Source organism: Varroa jacobsoni, unplaced genomic scaffold (assembly GCF_002532875.2).
Source record: "Varroa jacobsoni isolate VJ856 unplaced genomic scaffold, vjacob_1.0 scaffold_1153, whole genome shotgun sequence".
Taxonomy (NCBI): Eukaryota; Metazoa; Arthropoda; class Arachnida; order Mesostigmata; family Varroidae; genus Varroa; species Varroa jacobsoni.
Window position 1 is genome coordinate 47,842 of NW_019214055.1, and position 21,904 is coordinate 69,745.

Consider the following 21,904-nt stretch of genomic DNA (forward strand, 5'->3'; position numbering starts at 1 on the left):
TGATTGCACCAAAATCAGCGATGTCGCATTTATCCCACATATTAATCTTTTTTTTTTAATTTGAGCAGTTTCGATTAAATATTATCAATCATCCCTAACTTAAACTATTAAATCTTACGACAACGGCTATAAATTATATTAAAGCGTGTTAGAATCTCAATACTATACACATTTTGTTTCGTATGTGTATACACGTGTCTATATTTGGGTCCATTCGAAGACGATACTCTAATAAGATTGGTGGGTAGCAACAATTGAATGGCAGCTTACACTTAACTCTCATCTCGCACTCGACTTTGTCCTTAATTTTACGCTACTAAGTATAAGAAGCGCACGTTCTGAGGGTCATTTTTTTTTGTCAGTCTGATAAAATAGATAAGCACGATTAACGTACGAGTAATACAAACTATGTCATGTTTTTGTCTTTACAGAAGTATATCTACATTTATTGCTAGTAGACTATCTCTATATACTATAGTTGATATTGCACTATACTGCTTTTTGAGTGAGTAGCCGAAGCTCGATGTACCAGAATTAGCAATGCAATTATCAGATCAGAACAGAAATTAGAATCAGCCATGATTTCTCATTTTCCTTTTCATGGTTGAAATTGCATCATCGATTCTTACATAACGTAACGTACGTAAGCGCAGTACGTCGGCTGTATCGATCCACAAGTTTCATAGGCATCATTCGCCTATGAAACTTGTGGAACTTGCCAAAATTAGGCCCAAAAATATCTCTTTTGTATGAATGATTGATGAACGGCATTTACCTACTTAATTTCTAATCTAATTTTTACCTATTTAATGAATACCTAATACTACAAAAAAAAAACTCAACAATGAATGGAAATCTCAGAAACATCCTTTTATTGCCAAGCAGTCATTCCTGCTACAATACTTAGGCGTCAGTAAAATCGGCTCATTGTATAAATGTCAAGTTGGGAACACGGATTATTTTGTGGCATAACAAACTGTGCAATAGTAGGAATACTACTCATTTTAATATTTTCTATTTACAATACCTACTCACCTTGACAATATTGAGCATTTATACATTAGCTTCTGCTAGATAAGAACGTATAAAATGAGTATGAAACTTGTGTCACTAGCTAAAAATTCGGTAATCTCTCGGTGCCAATAGCATTTTGCTATTTTTCTCAACGAAAAACTATTAGTCGACAACCCCCCGAGACGTTCACAAACGATCCTTTTTCCCGCTGAACTTTTTCCTTAGCGGCGCATGAAAGGACATGGTTATGGTTCGTCGGAATGTCAATGACTTTAGTCTAGTTGCTCGCGCGAGAATGTTAAAAGACCTATGCGCGAAACGCGTCTATTACTCTTGCCGATGCTTTTGGACGCCGAAAGAAATCATCAGGAAGCGTATAGTCTGCCTTTCGATAAAGAAATTCAACGACCAGTAACGACTTCGGCCATTTTGATAGTACTGTAGCCGTAAGGCGAAGGTTGTCCCATTCTCTGAAATCAATAATAACAATGAACAATCGCACAGGACCAAAGGACAGAAAAAAGCTCAAGTGTTAAGGGCATACAGATAGATTGATTAACCATACTACAGAGGAATGAAGTGCAGCTAAAAGTAATTAGTGTATCTATAGGATCTATGAAACAAAAAAGATGTTAAAGAGAGCCAAATTAAAAGGATGAATACAATATAAAAGAGATTGCCAGGTAAAATGTTTGTTCGGACCTGAATCAGTTTAAAAATTTCAACAACATATTATTGCATTAACTACGTATGTATTTTGGACAGATAAGTAGGAAGATGGTTAGTCATGCTTGTGTTGTTGTAATAAGACAGCGTTCAAACGTTGCCCTCGTCGGCTATAGGAAACACGAACCCAGAAACTTGTATTGCAAAACACTCTGACCCCAAATGCACTGACATGTCACGAAAGGATAGCACATATTTTCTTCATTGTTTAATGTCATTAGCTATTTATTTTTTCGGAAGTACGGGTTAATTCATATGAACACCTCCAAAGGTTTGCTGTATAAAGCTGTCGATATAAGTACGAGATGGGATGCGTAAAATGGCCAAGTTTTCAGTGATAAGTACTTACTTTAATTTTGGTGTCTTCTCTAAGAGACAAGGTTCGTATTCGATTGACTATATTTACAGAGTGCTTATTATTTCAGTTTTTGCACTGTATGGTAATGTTTCCTCTTCAAAAGCGGCGTTTAGATAGCCACCCTGTTCAGTAGATACTAGGATTTTATAGTTGTTATCAATGATTGGGTTTTCCCGACTGCCCGAAAGTACTGATTTAGGAACGCTTGTATTTTGATCATTCACATTTTCCGATTTATCCTCCGGGCTTTGTATTAGCGAGGCATTGCCGAATCTATATTCATCCTCTTCTTCTAGCTTTAGATTACTGTCACTCTTAAATTCATTTTTTAACTCGTCCGCGTTCATGTTATCGCTCTGCTCAGTGCTATCTACTTTGATTTGAGTGCCTCTACATATCGCTGATCTTTTGACCATACGCTTAGTGATCGTGCAGTTGTTTTTATCATAACATGCCCTACTTCCAGAATTTGTGCCTGAACTATCAGTGATTCTGAAAACGCGATATGTATCAAGGCTCTTGCCCGGCCTTTCTGTGCCTTTTGCAACGTCAGGCCGGACTTTGGTCATGTACTTACGACGTACCGATCTTCGCGTATGCGCTATAACGTAGCCAAGAGTAAACATGATGATGAATAGTCCAATAAGCACCCAGGCATATGAAGCGAAGCTCACGTAACTACCTAGATCCTGGACAACGAGACGGATCTTAAAGGCAAAATCATCGTTGACTACGGCGGCAGTTTCGATCCAGAATGTCGGCAGGAATTTCCTTGTCTCGAACATTTCGAAGTATTTGAAGTCTATGCAAAAAGCACAATATAAGGGTTTTGTAATTAAACATTACCTCTGCGGCTTATCTTCAAACGATTATTTTACTGAATGATTGTATTTTGTTAAGTGACGTATTGTAGGAATGTTCATGAAAAAAAAGCGAGCCAGAATCGTAAAATTTATATAGAGGTTTTATACTCACATTTGAAGGCATCAACAATGACATTCATTTGTACTTTAGCAGACACTCTTAAAGGAATTCCCATGGACGGCTCGACGTCCATAAAAAATTCATGTAACTGCGGATCTGGAGAAAGGCCTTCTACTGCCTCAGTAATGGACGGGGAGGCATAGAGTAGATGAGGAAGGGATACCACGATTGGTGCATCTGTAAAGCCCAACAAACGAGTACGAAAGGTTTGCTAACTTGCCGTTCAACGAATTGCCTATTCTTGCCTGCTACAATGATAAGTAACTCGAATACCAGTACATACCAGATTGACACCTACTGAGGTCAAGGACACCGTTCGGGAAGCATTCGGGATCCTTGCCTTTCTTTTTCGAACAAAAACACTGATTCTCCTCAATGCTGTAGTCAAACAGGCGCTCATTAAGGTGATATCGCAGAACCTACAAGCCGACCATACACACAAAAGCTGTGAATTGGAAGAGATCTTCAATAGCATAAACTGCAAGCATTTTTTTATATAAAATTACTATTAACAACCCTTTCTTTACTATTAAAAAGTCATTACAGTTAAAGCATAAGCAGCTGCTATTTCTCCAGCATTGAAGAGTTATTTTCTACAGAGTTGTTTCATGTAACGGAGTAGCACAACGTAATCCTTACGTTATATAATATATCTCTAACAGAATATCATCGCATTTGTCACAAACATTCGATTTATACAATGGCGAAGATGACGCGACTGTTATTCATATATTTTCAAAAATTTCAAATATAACACAGAGACAAAAACGTATTGGCTTACCTGGATCCCTTTGACAACTTCGTTGCGGAGAAAATCCAGCCGAAGGGACCGACAGAGAGGCGAGGTAAAAAATAGAAGCGAACTCTTTGACGTGAGCGTGTACGGTGGCCACATTTCGCCAGTTGTGCCATTGATAAAGCTACATGATTTACGAAAGCCTATTACACGGTGTCTTCCCTGCCAGCTTTCTATTGTGCCGTAATTGGCCATTCCATTTTCTCCCGTAAATACGGTGTAGATCCCATCGTTGCTATTGTTACGCTGCGAAATAAAGGAACTTCAGTAGGAACAGTTGCGTATAACTTGTCGTTGTTCCAGTAACATTAATAATATGATACACCCGTATATAATCTATCAAGCAGCGTCGTATCTGTAAGGAACTTGCCTACACTAAACGGAAACTTTTCTAGAATAGTCATTGTCGCGCCACCATCATAAATTTAGCGATATAAGTGTAACCTAACTGGTCAGTTTATGTTTTGACAATACGCCTATCGATGTACTCACATCAATCTGGTACCCAAAACGCGTTATTGGAGACCAGCTCCATTGCTTGGCAAGCTTGAGCATCTGGTCTTCGTAACCGTCAAACAGAAGTTCGCGTACCTATTTTTGCACAAACAATCGAACTTTATTTTCTTTTTCAAATAAAGCGTTCTACGTTCACCGTGGCACTATTTAACTAAAGTACGCTTTTTGAAGCGGTCCAATGAGTTAATGTAACGTGAAACGTGTACATTTACGTAGTTAAGGATTCCGCGATTGCTGATACACAGCTTATGTAAGCTGAATCCTATCTTCTTCTCCTCAGCTCATGCAGAAGTTCCACACATTGGTAGAGACCATATCGTATCTAACACTCTAACGGCTACGATAGGCGTTTGCTAGCAAAAAGCATGCTAACTGAAATAACACGTACCGTCCTGTGAATTAAGAGAGACTGATTCATTTTACTGAACATTTCCTCAAGTGCAGAAGCCATAGGCTGTTCTTCGTTTGAAGGCGTTTTTCTATTCTTGTAAGCTGCTCCCTAAAAAATAAATCTACTTTAAGAGTAATTCACTGTCTACTCAAGAAACACGTAAGTCGAACTATGGAATATAAGACACTCCACAATGGCTGCGGGGTCTGTTACCTTTGAAGTCGACCACCAGTATTGCATTCTTGTATAATCTTTGAGTAAGTAAATTCAATTTCTCTCAATGAGCAATGCAATTTTTGAAAGTTCGTGCGTAAGGTAACTTACGATCATTGGGACGTTGAGCGTGTACAACTTGACGTCAAGGCTGCTTGCACTTAGCTCCGGTAAATGCTCATACGACAATAGTTGCCGATAAGATACAGTACCGTTTCCGTTGAAGGTGATATTGACCTTTTGGCGACGTTCTCTTAGGGTACAATGAAAGCAATCAACCCAGAATAAAACTATTTTAGATCAGTCATCGTCATTATGTTCAACTGATACGATCTACCTATTGTGAAAATGTACGGTCGACTACATATGTAACTGGTATTATCGAAATCGTGTACCTGTGATAGAGTTACTCAACGTGAACCTAATTTTTTTAATAATGCATGCTAGTTGTACTGGGTCGGCGGGTTTCTTCATCCAAGTATTCGGCTACCTAACCCACTGCTTCGAAGACTGGTGTTCTAACAAACAAAAATCTTCTTGTACATAATATTGTTTTCGTTCGAGATGTAAGGTCCTATATATAGTATATATATATATATATATATATATAGATATAGAGTTAGTATATATATAGAACGTGAACTTTGAAGGGAAAAGCGACATCTGCCAGTTGTCAAGACAAAGCGGTTATTCAGGTAGATTAACTTGTTGATGTTCTTTTCGTATTTACCTAAAGATAGACTTTATCATCTGATTTCAATGATGACCGAAAACAAACAGTTGATTTACCTGTAAACAAACGGACCTAATTGTTGCAGTTTTGGTTTAGCACCGAGAATAATGTCATCAGGGTTTGTGTAGTTGAACAGAAACATGCTGACGTAAATCGGTACGGGCGTTTCTTTCCAATTTTCGTAAACTTCATTTGATGGGTCAATTATCAAATTCTGTGGATGACAAAGAGAACGTCTGAGTCACCGCTCGACAACCGCTCGATGAACTTTCTTCGCTATAGTAATCTTACATGAGGTATGTTTTGGATTTCATCATAAACGTCATGCAGCCTGAGTCAACGGTGGCACGATAAGTATGTCTAAGAGCTCACCCGTTCTATTCACAACGTTTACATTCTTAATGATACCTCTGACGAAGCCGATCGGATTATCTTTGACCGTAGAGTTAATGGTTCTGTTTCATGTCGCGTCACACGAAACTTTTAGACTCTATGTTATTTATTACCTCTAATACAACAATCGTTAAGCCGGCAATGCTTTGGAGCGTACGATTCTCAATCGGCAGAGTTCTCTCCGCGGAGGGGATCTCCGTCGACGCGTGTCGAGCAAGCAAACCCCTGCGAAACACTATCTTCAACGGTGCTGACTCATTGGCTTTAGGGATTATCTTAGGGAATGGGTGCTTGCTTGAGAATGCAGAGCGCTATGCCACTCCGAATGATCGTCTAACCAATATATAGCTAAACATATCAGAACAAGAGCAACGTTCGGCATCGCGGCAAGTCTCATATCGGAACGATGATGCACAGCATGGCGAAAGCCCGTAGAGCGTACAATGGATCAACTATGGGCCGTGACGACACTCGAGCGATATTTACCAGTTCATACAGAGAAAACGAACCAGCGGATGTCGCTTGTTGGAGTATTGTCTGAATTCAAACGTGTAGTCATTCTACGGAGTGCTGCATTTCGAGGTCTCCCAATTGCTGCCCCCTACTGGACAATGACAGCAATGGCCAGCATGTCTGTGGCAATATCTATAATTCTTATCCTGGTAACGGGGAAGTGTCTTTATTCCTTTTTAAGGAACATGGAAGTTGAAGGATGATGCTTACTCGGATTTTTAAACGGACATTATCTCGTTGTAATAAATGACAAGCATATTTTTTTATGGCAGGCTCTTGTGGCCCGGATAACTGTATACGTGATAGCCACTGGTCAATCTGTTCTATAGAACGGGAATGATCAATGTATAATCAGCCACCCTTAGAGCTAGCGCAAGACTTAAACAGATTGAGTTTCCGTCTTGGAATGACGTCCGCGTCAGCTTCCCTTATCAACATGGTACCGACGTAGCATTTTAGTAATATTTAGGGGAATACTATATCTATATAAATAATCTGTCATTTATGTGTAACATTACATTTATCGATTACCACAGTTATTTTACGGAACATGGTGCTTCAAAGAGCCGTTAGCTGATTACGTGATGAAACATTAACTGTACATATGAGCTCTGTTGCTAATATTAGTTTTGCATGTAACGGTGGAGACATGGTTCGCTAGCGGAAGCACGGATGCGTCTCGTGATTGGGTCCTTTGTGGAAAAAAACGACTAGCAGTGAGCTCAAGCTGCGCTGCTGTCGGCGTTCAAGTCGCTAAAACGAAATATTTTTGAGAGATTCAAGTCTGCTTTCTCTGCCGTGTTTGCTCAGCAGGTTTTGCCAGGTCCGATCACAGAAGGCCAGTAATGATTAAATATGGAAGAAGCTTAAAGTTAGTCTGAAGTTGACGGTATCCTTGTATTAAGTTAGACCTATTAACGATTCGTTACGGGCAATTCTAGTATGATACTATGAGGCTCAAGCCTCCTGTGTGGAAATGTACTACAGCCCACCATCAATTTATGGAAAGAAGTCCACCTTGAAGCAATTAGCTTGATCAACTAACTGTCAGAGGTGAAGCCGTAATATATGTTGATTTATCGTCTAATCCGGTGCTGCAGGCTCGTCAAAAAACTAATGCGTAGTATTAGAGTTGTGTCCCAGTACTTCCTTAATTCTATTAATTATACCGTATTGTGTATACGCGAATATTGGCGCGCTCAACAGAACTAGATATTAGATAGCACTCAAATACTATCACTAAGAAACGTATCTGTGAATATACACAGTGACCTTCGTATTTAGGCCGATAACGCTGGCCATCGTGGCTCCATCACACGGAAGTCTTACTCTCGGGTATGTTAGCAACACAATACGACAACTCTAATAGCAACGGCCTTAAAAGAACGAACACTATTTAACACAGTTTCGGAATACTATCTAATCATTGACTTGCTACAAAGCTGTTGTGGAATGGCTATCCGCAGTATGTCTTTTGATCAGATTGTACATACAAGCAAAGTTGACACGAAAGCCTCGAAATATGTATCCACATACATAAGACACGAATGGCGTCGAAACCGTCTACAAAAGATCGCGAAATTCCGCTAAAAGATGATACTAGACACGCAGAGAAATGCTCCAGCTAACGATACAAGCGGCAGTTTGATAAAATGTGGAATCAATTTTTGGCTACGCGATAGAGCTTTCCGCTATCACCCTTAGGTTTAGATCCTTGAACCTTCCGTTAGGGTCAAGTGGGCGCCATCATTGAGAGTTCGCGAACATCGGCGAGCACCTCGTACACATAAGAGCTGAATGTATTGATCGTGTTCCACTTTTTAAATAATCTGTTTATGATTAAAGCGATTGAAGTACTTTGATATTTGTTGGAGTATAAATTTAGTTAGATTACACATAATAATTTAAAAAAAAAAACATTTGCTTTGTTCGTCATAGACATTGCAACAATTGGGCACAAACAAGCCGTGAGTAGACACTAATGTCTAATGGTTGATTTTACTCGATATAAGAATCGGATTGGCCGTTGTGTTCGGTCTGGCGCTATTTAAACATTTGTTCGTTTGTATGCAGACCCTGTGCTCTAGAAGAACAAAAAAAATTTAAATCGAAGTACATTTGATAGGTTACTAACCGCTTTGACTTGCTGCCTTAAAATTGGTCCAAAGGCAGCATAGGACACCATTCCAAAGACGCAGAAAAATAGTCCAATACATAGACTACAGGTCACTGCCAGATGTGGTGTACACCTGCCGACTGAAGCTTCAGAGCGATGACCTCCTGGCTTGTTCAGCTCGCTTTGACAGAAACTACCGCCACACATTTTGAAAGGAAGTATCCGTTTTCCGACTTAATTGCGCCTGATCAATCTATCCAGTGGATTTACTATCACTCTAAGGTGCATTCCATAACACAGAAGGAACGTGATCTTTTCTGTGGTCTTTGGTGCATCGTTGAGTCTGGAAGCACACCTTTACAGATGTCTTTAAATTGAAGCGTAATGTAAACTAAATTAGGCTAAATGTTAGGCTAGCAGAGATGTTTCACATCGGTTTTTATAAAATCGCTGCCCTTCATCACGGACTATCTCGGAGGAACATATCATTAGTCTTCTTATAAACTCTCACTTTCGTACAAAATGAAAGACTAACAATTCTCTCCATACGTGGTGCACAGGACAAGTTAAGGGTTTCTATGTAAGGAGGTAATCGTTCACGTAAACTACGTCAACAGGTGAAACGGTTAGCGAAAACAATTTTTCGTCCTATCAACTTTGTGAAATTTTTCATTACACAGATTTTTCACAGAAGAATAAATGTATTCTTCAGAGATAGCCAGGAGTAGATGAATTTTGGCTGAGCTAATGCTCTACCTGAATGCGCTGCCGAAGCGACTATCAACATACCGATTACGGTGAAATGTTTTACAGGTCCAGGGCACTTATTCAATCCAGCGGCGTCTGCAGCGATACCAGTGCCATTTCATAAATGCTGTAATAACGTAATGTCCGTTTATCTGACTGGCTTTCGTATTTTTCAAGTGGGGACACTCTCGGGGCTACTTTCCCCTATAAAGTGCTGTTATGTGAGAAGGTAGAATCAATGAAAGCCATATAGCTGGTTTCCGCACCACATATGAAACCTCTGGAGTACGGCTCTGTCGCGTCCGAGTTCTCTGTTTTTGGGTGCGATGTTTGCCGACATAATTCTAACCGTTGCTGGTACAAGCAGTAATTCTCTCACGGCCTTTCAGTTGCGAGATGGGACTCGACATGCGACTGCGCACCCTACAACTCTCCCATCGTTACTACTGGGCCCGTGCACCCTCAACAATTGACAACGGCTCTAACCAGAAGCCAAGATTAACACTGCGTTTCCACTTGGCACACGCGTCGCCGTCGGCTTGTTTCTTTCCCATTGATACACGAACCACTGACTCTCACAAACGCGCGTCGGTCAATATTTGAAGCCATCCAATCTCAGTCTGGGCTCAGTAGTGTCTAAGCGTTATCTGTAGTTGGATGGATATACCTTCCTTACTCTTGTAAGGTGTCAATTGTTGGACCATTATTTGAGGCAGTAAAAATATTGTTTGGATTTTTGCAACTTCGAGACGAGCAAAGGGCAAGCATGAGGGCAAAGCTACTTTCACTGTTCAATTTGTGTGTTAGGTACATAACCAATATGCGTCAGCTAGCGTCAGCTATACTGGTATCGTAGACCTATCTGACACGTAACATTTTAGAGAGAATTGTGTAACTGTTGTTGCGCACGAATTTTGCTTTAGAAGATTAGATTTAGCTGAATAGCTTATTACGCCGTGGCGGTTTTTTTGCTGTACATTATAATGTAAGAGAAATTCTCAGCTTTATAGTATAGCGTGTTTTCTTAGAAAAAAAAAACAAGCAATGCCGATGTACGTAGTCAGAATTTTTTCGAATGCACAGTCTAATTTGATATATAGTAAACTAATTTTTAGCGTACCCAGTAGTTGTATCTCTCTATTTATTGGGAATGTTACTTTCGTAATGTTTTTACAGTACACAAAGTTTCGTACAAACTCGAAAAGTTTGCTTTGTATTTGGGGTCAGCTCTACAGTTTCCGGCGCAAGGCTTTAATGATAACAATTATAAGGAATTTCATTTGCTGAACTATTTCCATATATTTTTTTAGTGCTCGCTGTACAACATTCAAACACTGATCGCTTACTATTCGCTGTGCGTTCTGTGTACATATTGGCTATGCTGAATTAGAATCTACTAGCCTTGAGTGATAATAGTTTGACCGTCATTTTCACGTGGTAGATCTATAATATGTTAGTAATGCCGATCTACATATAAATATTACAAACATTATACAAACAAATTAGACGTATGGTAAAGTTACCGTACAACAGTCATTTTGGTCTAAAGCCCAATCTTTCCGCAGCAACATGAAAGCTTTATATATTCTTCACCTCCCTTTACAAACGCATTATCGTATGTTAACGGTTATCCTATTCCACAACTTTAATATATATATATATATATATATATTAACACCGGTTGCTCCGAAATCGTGTTACAAGAGCAACATTGCATATCCAACACGCTATAAAAGACATCTGGAAAAAGAAGCATGCGTGTACGGTGTCATTGACATGCGCGCTTACGCGTTACGGAGAGAGAGAGGACAGGCCAGAGCCCTCTGCATATCGGCTGCGGCGTTCTTCGCAATCGCTGTGACCCCTGTGACGTAATCCGTGATAACTAAAAAACCTGCGCATCGCGTGTTAATTCACGATGTGGTTCTTCCACTTTCCGTTTTTGCGGGACTAGTTATTGCACTAACTTTGCAGAAATTTGTGTCATATTCATGTTCAGAGGTTTCCACTTCTCTAAGTCAAACTGTCTCAGTCTTTCCTGTGTTTGACAGAGGAAGTAGGCGAATGGGTTTTTGCCTAAGACGTGGAGACCGAGTTTAGGCTCCAGGTAGGCCGAACTTTCACGAATGAGCTCGCATTTTTGACTTACGTTGAAGTATTCTCATATCATATCAATGGGAGTTCGTACGATGCACAATCAAAAAGGGTCATCGCCATTATAGTAGGAATTTGCATAGATCTCTGTGTCGTTATATTATCCAGCAGAGCCTTCCGTGTTCTTTTGGTAACGTACTTGTCAAATAATCGTCGACTTCGTCCGAGGACTCAGGTAAGTAACGGAATTAACATCTGGGATTACTATGACTCCAGACCTAATGAAATCTATCGTTGTCATTTCATTGCTTCGATACTTCGCATTTTAATTTTAAGTTCGAGGTCGTCGATGCACTTTTTGAAAGTCGTTAATATGGTCGTTGCTTCTAGTAACGCGAAATTGTCAGCGTACAGAAAGAGGTGCCATGGGTGTCTCTACGTATTTTCGCTCGGTGGGCCGTTGATGATTACTGAGGATAGTAGTAAATTTAAACCAAACTTATTGTTTACTTAAGAAACCGTTATCTAGAATGACTTCATTTATCTGGAGAATGCTCTTAAGCCATTTTACGATGCTTTTAGACATATCAGTTTCCAACTACCTTAAAAAGAGCGACATGTTTTAGAGCTTTGCAAACTGTAGTTTGAAAAGCAACGAATACTCCGCACAAACGTAGGTACCTTGACATTTCAAAACGCAGATCTGCGTTACAGCTGGATGTCCCTTCTAGATTTTTAAATCGTATAATGACTCTTTTAGGCTTGGAAGATGCACCGGTTAAGATTGGTGCATGAGAAGGTGATCCGGAAAGCCGCCTGCGATTCTATAAAGAGATCTCCAATATTTTAGGAGAAAAACTTATGCCTCCCTGGTTATATAAGATGATTGGGGAGGTCAGTCGAATTCATCTTGTATGTGAACAGTTTAGTAATATACGGATCGAATAGGTGTGGAAAGCTCTAACCTGGCTTTACGAGGCAGTTATAGATTTTGGACTGACTCCGAACCTGATCAATACGTAGGTGATAAAGTTCAGATCGAGGAGGCAAGACGATAGTTACTGACACCTGGTACTTCCTGGTTGTTTCTTACTTATGTAACCGATTTGCGTACATGGAGCTGTTCTTTTCCAAGAAAGCTAGAAGTTTCGCTGCATACGTCGACAAAATATGCAGGAAAACAGTGTTAGCCGCATGGACGATCGAATCGTCCTTCGCCTGCCCTTGCAACGGCTCTTAACTTGTTCGACCCCACAGTAGATCCAATTGCAAAGTATGAAATACACGTCACTTGAGGCGAGTTTACAATGAAGCATTTTAAGCAATTCAATTGCGTCAAAGCCTCTTTTCTCAAAAGAGCACCTGAACTACCCGGAATATCGCACAGCTTTAAGCTGAGTTGCCATTGTTTTTTAAGAAGCTAGTTCATTTTGAGCTCCCAGCAACTAAAACCCTTAAGGAACAGGGAGCGAAGATTCACGGTTTTGTTGGGATTTTTTTTTGTTTCGGGTGCGGCAAGCAACAATTGTAGAAATATCGACCGGCTAAACAGGCATGTCGTTACTCGCTTCAATGTTCATGGTTTCCTTGATAGAATCTGCAGGAAAACAGGCTTCCACGAACCTCACAATACATGTAGGAGCTTCAGATACGAGAGAAATTGTGACAAACATCACACCGTTTGTGGCCCCCTGGTACCTTTATAAGGACATCCGGTAAATCTCTTAAATTTATTTTCTAAACTCGACAAAAGTCGTATAATGTATAAGACACAAAATGCTTTAAACGGTTCTGTAAAACTCTCCTGACATCAAGATATTTTTTCTTTGTGTATATGAAATTTTTGATTACGATTATCAAAGCTGTTTGATCTAAACTCAATCGTCGGATGTTGATGTGTAGAGTTTTCTAAAGTTTAAGCATTTTCCTACTTGTACGAAATGCTGTTTTACAAATTCAGCTGTCCAGACCTGCATTGTGCCTGCGAAAAAATCATATTACGTTTGCTGTCAAGAGCAGAGCATTCAAATGATCAGCCAGTTGGCAATGGCATCTTCGCTGGATTCGGGTGCTGTATATTTTATTTTTCCTAAGATCTTCCTTCAGATTAACTCCTTATTATGCAGCGCTTCTAAACTGGCCCAGGTAAATCTTCACGCAGTACAGCCTACCATAGCAAGAGTCATGTCGCGAGGCAGTATCAAATTGAAAAGGTCCAAAATGCGGCCTGAAAAACCGTATAATTTTCTGATGAAAAATAGACACACCGTTGTTCAGATTTTTAATTCTAATGCGTGATTGAAGTTCAGTAAAGTGTGAAACAAAAGACAATTCTAAGTTTCCACAAAGCCGAAACCAACAACCTTGATCGAGGTGCTGATTAAGATAAAATTATAATGAAAACAATGGTTACATATGGCAAAGCTGGGCCAATAAGTGAATATAAAGGTAAAAACAATATTCAAGAACGACTCGCTGAAATATATGGGCCAGAAATTATAAACAGCATAGATACTATGCTATTTGCTAATGCTAAAAGGACACGTTGTTCCCTGCGATTGCCCATGACATAACTTTATTTTGTATGTTATTGATATTTTTGACTGTTGTTTCGGGAAATTGAAAATGATCTAGGTAAAGATAAAACAAAATCTTTTACAATTTGAAACTTGGGTTTCAAATGAAATAATACCAATGGTATCCTACGTAAATGCGAGGAAAACTATTTACTGCTCAAATTTATGAGGGTCAATCGTCCTACCTTTTCTGCCTAACGTGTGAAACATAGCGCCGTATTTAGGCATTTGTAGGATTGCACAAAATTGTATGGGTAGATCGAATCATATACGAACAGCGCTTCATAGATTAAATGATCTTCTTTATCCATCGGGGGTTTATATATTGCAGTGCTTTTAGATAGGCTTCGATGCCGCTTGGAAGGGATTACCAAGTGCATTGACAGATTTCTCTTACCAGCTTGACATAGTCTTAAGTGGATCTAGTGGACAACAGAGTGCAGTTTATCTTTATCATCAATTGTGTATTTTTACAGCCACTTTTAGGTAGTAGAAGTAAGGAAACACGTCACTCGCCTTTAGTCTAACATTAATTCCATTCTATATTCAATTTTTTCTATCTTGCCAGTCTGATTAGGAGACTTGGAATGTTTGATGAGTTGCTCTATTAAAGTTCCGAAGTATTTGTTTCGAATTACTTAATAACAGAGAGATAAAAAAAACGTCAAGCTCACTCTCCTTGTTCCAAACTTGTGTACTCTTGATTTTTTTCATGTGACACATGAAATTATAAATCAAATTGATTTAATATACAAAAAAAAAAAGATGACAAAAAGGCTTGTTGCTAACCTATTCATTTCACTAATATCCGCGTTTTCGTTAACTAGATGTTTGTTTCTTTCAGTTGCGTAAGTACTTAGATCTAATGAGATTTTCAGGTGGTTATGCTTGTAAGAGCCGTTTATAATTGCACCCATTACAAAAACCGTGAATATAATTTTTCGAAATGTTCGCGTCTATAACACAGCGAATATAGAAATGCACGTTGTGCATATCCCTACGCCGGATTTTGTTCACCATCTTTTAGTTGCCGTAATAACTGAATTAAGAAGCAGTCTAGATTATAAAGCAATATGCGGCAACTTAAAATTATAGAATTGGTAACAGAATGGTTTAGTACCACCTTTTCAATGGCTTTTCCAAAAAAATTCCGTTGCTTCTAAGGCCTTGTTATAATAAGGTCACAGACAAGCCGCTGATGGCCTCTATTACCAATGGGACCCCTAACAAGTTTCGAAATCAAAAGGTGTATCCTGCAGTATAACAGAGCACAGGTATAATAGAGCGATACTCGCATGGTCAGTTGGAGGTATATTTAAGGTACGCACATGTACATTCTTTTGTAGTAGAAGTTCTCAGGGCGGCATTCTAAGTGCCTCCTTTTTTTTACAATGAAGCCCAAAGTTAAAGAGAAGCCAGTTCGATACTTGACAAGACACCAAGGTAGCGCCTTCGAATCCCGACAAGCCTGACGGTTGCCGAACGCGTCTGGAGTAGCAATGATGGAGTTGATTTCCGTGCTTAAGGACTGCGGGAATTTTGCAGAAGATCAAATTATATGGGTAAAGTGACCGGCAATTCCGGCAACATATAGGGAACAATGACGACAGTGAGTCTCCGTATAGTAGCAGCTGGCGAGAGTTACGATAACGCTGAGCGACGAAAAATTACACCGAAACCAGACCGATAATAATAATAATAGGAGATGACTATTCGTAGCGTCTAGACACTTGTCATAGATTGTAATGCGTAAAAACTCAGCTAGTTCCTGATAAGGTTCCACATAACACACGCTCGGGTCTTTATTGGAATCGCTCCACAGCAATCGCTTGAACAAGTATACTAAGCAACTCGAATTTCATGTTGAAGCCTGATGAGGCGTCAATACGCTTTACTCGTACGTGTGACTCGTATGATCGCAAGACCTAGCAAGCCTAAATTTCACCTTACGAAAAAGCTATATACGAACTTTTGCTAGCTTACAAAAATATCTCATCTTAAAATTCTTTGGCGCTGTTGCGGAAGGAGATGGATATGTTCGAAGATGTGGATTACTTTAATTAGTGCCGGTATAGAACCTGCTTTGTGGTGACCGTTGCAAGTTTGAGCACCTGTTAAGATAGCATCCAACAATCGAGCTAAAAAATTATCCATTTATTGAATTCCACTAACATATTAGTTTGTACGAATAGAAAAATATATTCACGGTACTTTAAAACAGGGTATTGTCGCAACGTTTTCTTAGCTTTAATGGATGTTCAGTTGGTGTTCTATAAACAGGGAACCTCTATGTTTATACAGCGGAACACAATAAAAAGCCTCAATATATCATTAGAAATTACTTTTTCTTTAATCCAATTCCCTTTTACTCTTTTGATCGTAACTCAGGTATACAAAAATATAGAGATTCTCCTATGCGATTTTTCGCTTTATATAGTGGCTGCAATCTTCTAAATAAACATCAAACTTTTACCTATTTAGAGCAAATATAGGAACGATCAGCGATTGGACGGTCAGCTAACCGGGGTCTACCGTCACCTCAAGAATAGTTCTGAAATATCATCTATATCAGCAAAAATTATCGCTTGCCAATGCAAATATGGAAGCTACATTGTTTTGTAGGTAGAAGCCACTCGATAATTAATCATCAAAAAACCAGTTGGGCTTTGTAGAATCGGCCGGTCATTCGTTACTCGAAAAATGAAACGTTTATCGGATCGATTGATGTAGGTGTACAGCAATAAAGATACTATTCTAGAAACTTTTTATTACCGTCTACCTTCTCTATACCACTATACAGAATTAGGTTCATTTCACTTAAGTACGCTGACTAGCGTACTGAACGAATAGTTACAGAAAAATGTATTAAAATTATGTATTTTGTAATTTATATTTGATACTTTTACTATGGTGGCCAACATCCGATCTTCACCCATAACCGCTGAAAAGATCAATCAGGTAGCCTCATCTGTAGGGACTGTAAACGTGAAACTGACTTGTCTAGACTCTAATAAAGTTTTATTTATTATATATTGATACTCACCTCAGCTATCTATTAGCATGGTTTTTATGACATGAGCTGGCCCATTTTTTCATATATGGGCATTTATTAGCGCTATGGGTCGCCCCAGTGATGATCAAGTATCGTCAAGGCAGTAAGCCTAGTAAGCTTTTTGCTAACATATCAGCGAAGACTATACCATAGAAGAAGAATGAACGTTACTTATTAATCCTGTGAGTCAATATTTTAAACATTATATGTTTTAGTAGAATTGCGTTACTTATTTAGTGTACACGGTCTTGTGATGGGTTATTTGGACGTTTAACGTCTGGCGCGCATTTCCGGCGCCCCACGTAGAGTTTATAGCAAGGTTCCGACGGGAACAATATGCTGTCGTGTCCCACACACGTAAATTGCATACGAATTTCTCTTGCCTACCAAAACGCATTTCCAACTGCGTATTTTGTATCGGGGCTTATTAAGTATCCCGTAGCATTCCTTCGTGGTATATGACCTGCGGGAACACGTACGAATGTTACTTTCAATTAAGTATTAAACCTTCAATTGCTAGTTTAGATATTCGAGCGATAAGTTTTATCCACTGGTCATTCATTTTGGGTTTTGCACTGATGTACAAAGGCATAATTTGTTTTCAGTGTATGGCTTGCTGATAGCCATTTAGGTTTAACTGTAACCAAAAAACAGACCGTTTATAATATGTACTCATACACACGATTAAACTCCGACTTGCAATCTTGAGGACAGATGCAATACTTTACTGGAGGTTAACAATTTTTCTACTGTTTGAGTTGTGGATGACGAGATTTTTATCGTACCCATATTGACGGTTATTTTTTATTACAATTTACTTTAAGTGCAAATTACATTTTAGATCGTTAGACGAGTTAGTTTCTTTGACAGCCTTCGACCTATCTAATATTGAGTTATTTTAATATTGTTTATAGATTAAGTGTTTAGGTGTTCTAGTTACCCTTTGTTTGTGTACCATTTTCTATGGAGAATGACGATGCTCAGTTTTATTGCGGCTTTTTTCTTTGTATTAGAGCCTTTTTCAAGCAAATTCATGTGGTTTCAGTTTCTATAAAACATTCATAATTTAAAAAAAAAAAACATTTATAAAAACATATTCAACACAGATCCTCGAGTGTAAATCTAACGAAGCCCAGTGTACCACTTCAAATGCAACCATTTGTTAGATATAGGACAAACACTCAGTTGAAACAGCCATTTCAATTTCCGTATTTCCACCAAATATCGAATAATTTTATAATCTTCGTCACCAATAATTGGCTGTCATAAGTTACCCAAAGGCGCGTTCTACTGGCAATGCAAAATATGTCCTATCGAAGGTAAGACACCCGTATATATATATATATTCTATTAATTTTATAGGTTTATAAATTTTTATATGAAAAGTATTCTCGACGAAACTTTTAAATAGTTTCTATTTCATGCACCATAACTTTGAGTGTTCGGTGGAATCGTAAATAAGCCGTTTAAATACGCCGACAAATTATCGACAGGAGGCAGTGGCTTCCATTCTGCCACTTCAGGGCCAGGGATGCCCATTTCAATATCACTGAAAACATGTTGATCATCCTTGTTCTTCAAAGACTCGATATCGGAATACTTCGATTCGAGCATTCAGTCACGATTCTGAACTGAGCTTTACTTTGGCCAACTATTAATAATGTTTCATCGCAGTCCGATGAAGCTGGTGGAGGATCACCGGATTGTTGAGCAATGGATATCTTTCCTTGGGCGACATTGTTTTCTTAACATCACCTTTCTTCTTTATACCTCACACCGCTCGACATCCACTCACAGCCACAAACTGCTCTATTTCAAAGAACAGAGTACGACAAACCCGTTAGCAGTTTCACGAACGTCCTACGATACAGAATGTAATGACAAATTCTCGATTACGGTGTCGTCTAATCCTTTCAAGCCAGAGATTATAGTAAGTACTGATTGGGTTGTTACGATACATTTCTCCTTGAAGAAGCCGTATAGGGTTCCGCAGTTCAGTTGATAAAAGGCTATGTACTCAAATGCACGTTTCGTGGCTTTATTATTACACACAGCAATGTTGCTTAAAGCATATAGTGGCAGATCAAAACTGAGAAAGCTAAAATTGGGCACACTAAAACCACCGCCGATTATTTGCTCCAATTTCTGTAATTGTAAAAGGCTTATTAAAAGATAGTGGGCCTGCAAAAGTTTACACATTGAAAATTAATTCGTTTCATTTCAAAGTATCGTTTTTACGAGAACTTTTGCAAGTATCTATCTGATGGAGCAGTGAAAAGCATGGTTGTTGCCGAGTGTTATTATTAACTACTACTATTAAACTTTTTCCATGTGACAGGATAGCTGATCAAAAAACACAACACATATTACAATCCCATACTTATTATAATCAATCACACCTGCTAAATTTACACATTCATTTATCAATCGTCTCCAAGGATATCGGAATGAGACAAACACATAATAATTTCCAATTAGCTTAGTCTAGCTATGATGTAGTTGAAATTAGCTCGCATCTAAAAAGCAGGCGTTTATATTTCTCACGGCCTTATATTTTTTTTATATAGTCATTCATTGTGCCGACGAAACACCACAGCATTACATGTATAATAAAGCTATAATTATTTAGTTGAATACAGGTTCAGGTCTATACATATGTAGCACGTTGGTGCGACTTTAATGAGCAAAACAATAACGCAGAAAATATAACTAAATTATCAGCGTGTGCTTTATACACTAAGAAAGAAAAAACTAAGAACAGAGAATAATGAAAGGCACATATTTTTCTCAATCGTGGTTAATTATTTTATCAAACAGAGTAAATTCGCCTATATACGATTGCTGTACACAGATTGGTTTATGCGATGCAATTAGAGAAGGTCCTAAATCGTTCTGATGCTTGGAACCTACTGATGGGAACTATTGCTTAGATTTTACGTGGGTCTCATGCTACACGGGCGTCTATTATTTGAAAGCTCCATAGGCCTTTCAGTTATTTGGTCATGTTTTTATTGGTGTTTACGAAATTTTTTTTTCTATTCAACTATCGCCATAAAGGATCTGAGTTCATTCCTATGCTCTACAATTCATACGTCAATAATTGCTCGGACTACCTCGGCCATAAGATGAGAGCACAAAGGTGAGGAAACAGGTGCCACAGCCGTCAAATATAGTAAAACGACTCATCATATTGCTATATAAATGTGTGACGTTTATGAAACGAAGGGTATATTGTGGCGCGAAACCGATGCCTGGCTCGCGTAGAGATAAGGCCCATCACACCGTCGAGACGTATCAGTTATTTACATCAGTTAACACATGCTTCTTTTGCGGGGGCCTAATAGAAGAAATCGAAGGCGCGTTAAGGACCCACCTTAAACAATGCGATGATTTACTGTATTTTTTAAAGTTTAAAGAAAACCATATGTTCGACCAATCGAAAATTATTGATTAGTTAAAAACCTAGCAAACGAAGCCGTCAAGTTATATGCCGAATGCACGATATATTACGGAAAAATTTTCCCACAAAGCCCTCGGCTTATGTTCTTGCCAGATATACAAATTAGGCTATTATTACAGACGACATAAAGTAAATCTCAGTAAATATAATAGTAACAAAAAAATATTCCGAACATCAGTTGTCTAGCCAGCAGTTATAAAAAGGCGTTCATTAATGTTATTATTATATATATATACTTTTATATGTTATAATTATTATATAATTATCAGCCTTTTGTACCCCTTCGTCGTTAGTCATTGTTTAGTAATTCTCATCATCAGTTTCGTATGGGAAAAAATTATGCGGTAGCAAAATACTTCCATTCGTTAGCTACCAGTCGAGCCTTTAGTCACTCGTCTAAGCACGGGTCCGTTCGAAACAAGCGCTGTATACACACACACCCACATGCGGTGCTATTGAAGTAATGTCAGTTGGGATTTGCAACGTAATTTATGAATGTTTTTGATTGTCAGTGTCGTGAAGTTCGTCATTGGGTCAGAAGGGTTAACGCAGTCCCAAGGGTACTTGTGCTAGTGAGCGCCAATACTAGCCACCGCAAAAACAGAAACAATTCGACGGACGACAGCGCTGCTGTTTCTGGCGACGGCGCTTGTGTTCTGTACTATTGCCCATGCCGCGGAAGAGAAAGCAACGCGAGGGTTCAGTCATCGGTTTAGTGCTGCCGTAGTTGGGAAAGGGGGGTAGAAGAGATGGTGGGTCGCTCGCCCTGTTGTTGAGGCCTAACGTTAAAGCAGCTGAAGCAGTAACATAAAGAAAAACTAAACAGCCAGAGGATCGGCCGCCTTTAGCCTAAAATTGTACTGGCTCCATGGCCGCGACAGTCACAGATGAGCAAGCCGAGTGCCGCGGGAGGAAATAGATGCTTACGACGACCACCACCACTGTAGTTGCGGTGTATATCGTGAACGCCGGCGGCCTATCCTTCCTCCACTGGCCGACAGGCTGTTGTCTGTGTGTGTTGAGATTGTCGTTCATTGGCGTCATTAACTGCGTGAAAATGTGCGTATGCGTAGCTGTGTATATGCCTTACTTCAGAAAAGGTTGAAGTATCAGTCCGGCTAGTTCGGGCACTGGGACCCATTGCTGTTCAGGCCACAACGGCGAGTTTGGGTCGATCAGCCAAGCAGGACCACGTTGAATCGCAGCCGTTGTTGACTATTGT

General features: G+C 39.2%; 2 protein-coding genes across 19 annotated transcripts in view; one reads left to right on the forward strand and one right to left on the reverse strand.

Annotated features, from left to right (window-relative positions):
- Positions 1–845: 845 nt before the first annotated feature.
- On the reverse strand, positions 846–10,068 carry LOC111267160 (scavenger receptor class B member 1). 10 transcript variants are annotated; one of them, XM_022845216.2, is made up of 11 exons: positions 9,543–10,068; positions 8,772–9,108; positions 5,788–5,945; positions 5,110–5,251; positions 4,783–4,893; positions 4,371–4,469; positions 3,864–4,124; positions 3,381–3,501; positions 3,074–3,259; positions 2,683–2,900; positions 846–1,484 (listed from the first exon to the last, which is right to left on the reverse strand). In XM_022845216.2, exons 2-11 carry the CDS (start codon positions 8,958–8,960, stop codon positions 1,416–1,418), a joined length of 1,554 nt encoding a protein of 517 aa, XP_022700951.1. In that variant the 5' UTR covers positions 8,961–9,108; positions 9,543–10,068; the 3' UTR covers positions 846–1,415. The 10 variants fall into 10 exon arrangements, with proteins under 10 accessions (XP_022700951.1, XP_022700950.1, XP_022700948.1 ...); XM_022845215.2 differs by having other exon boundaries at positions 3,366–3,501; positions 8,772–9,096; positions 9,543–10,066; XM_022845213.2 differs by having other exon boundaries at positions 3,366–3,501; positions 9,543–10,066.
- Positions 10,069–20,985: 10,917 nt separating this feature from the next.
- LOC111267157 (scavenger receptor class B member 1) overlaps positions 20,986–21,904 on the forward strand; it is a 46,448-nt gene continuing 45,529 nt past the window's right edge. For 7 of the 9 annotated variants that reach the window (XR_002684445.2, XR_002684444.2, XR_002684446.2 and 4 more), the window contains exon 1: positions 20,987–21,741. The gene's annotated coding sequence lies outside the window, so the exon portion shown is untranslated. Of the gene's footprint in view, positions 21,742–21,904 lie in introns of all 9 variants that reach the window. The other 2 variants (XM_086971213.1, XM_022845212.2) reach the window with 2 other exon arrangements.

What these genes read in the sequence shown, in the direction of transcription:
- LOC111267160 (XM_022845215.2), bottom strand. Translation starts at nt 8,960, where the DNA reads ATGTGTGGCGGTAGTTTCTGTCAAAGCGAGCTGAACAAGCCAGGAGGT. An exon ending in TAAGGCAGCAAGTCAAAGCG is followed by an intron (nt 5,946 to 8,771) that starts GTTAGTAACCTA and finishes TGTCATCCACAG; the next exon opens with AATTTGATAATTGACCCATC. An exon ending in CTCTCTTAATTCACAGGACG is followed by an intron (nt 4,470 to 4,782) that starts GTACGTGTTATT and finishes GTGCAAAAATAG; the next exon opens with GTACGCGAACTTCTGTTTGA.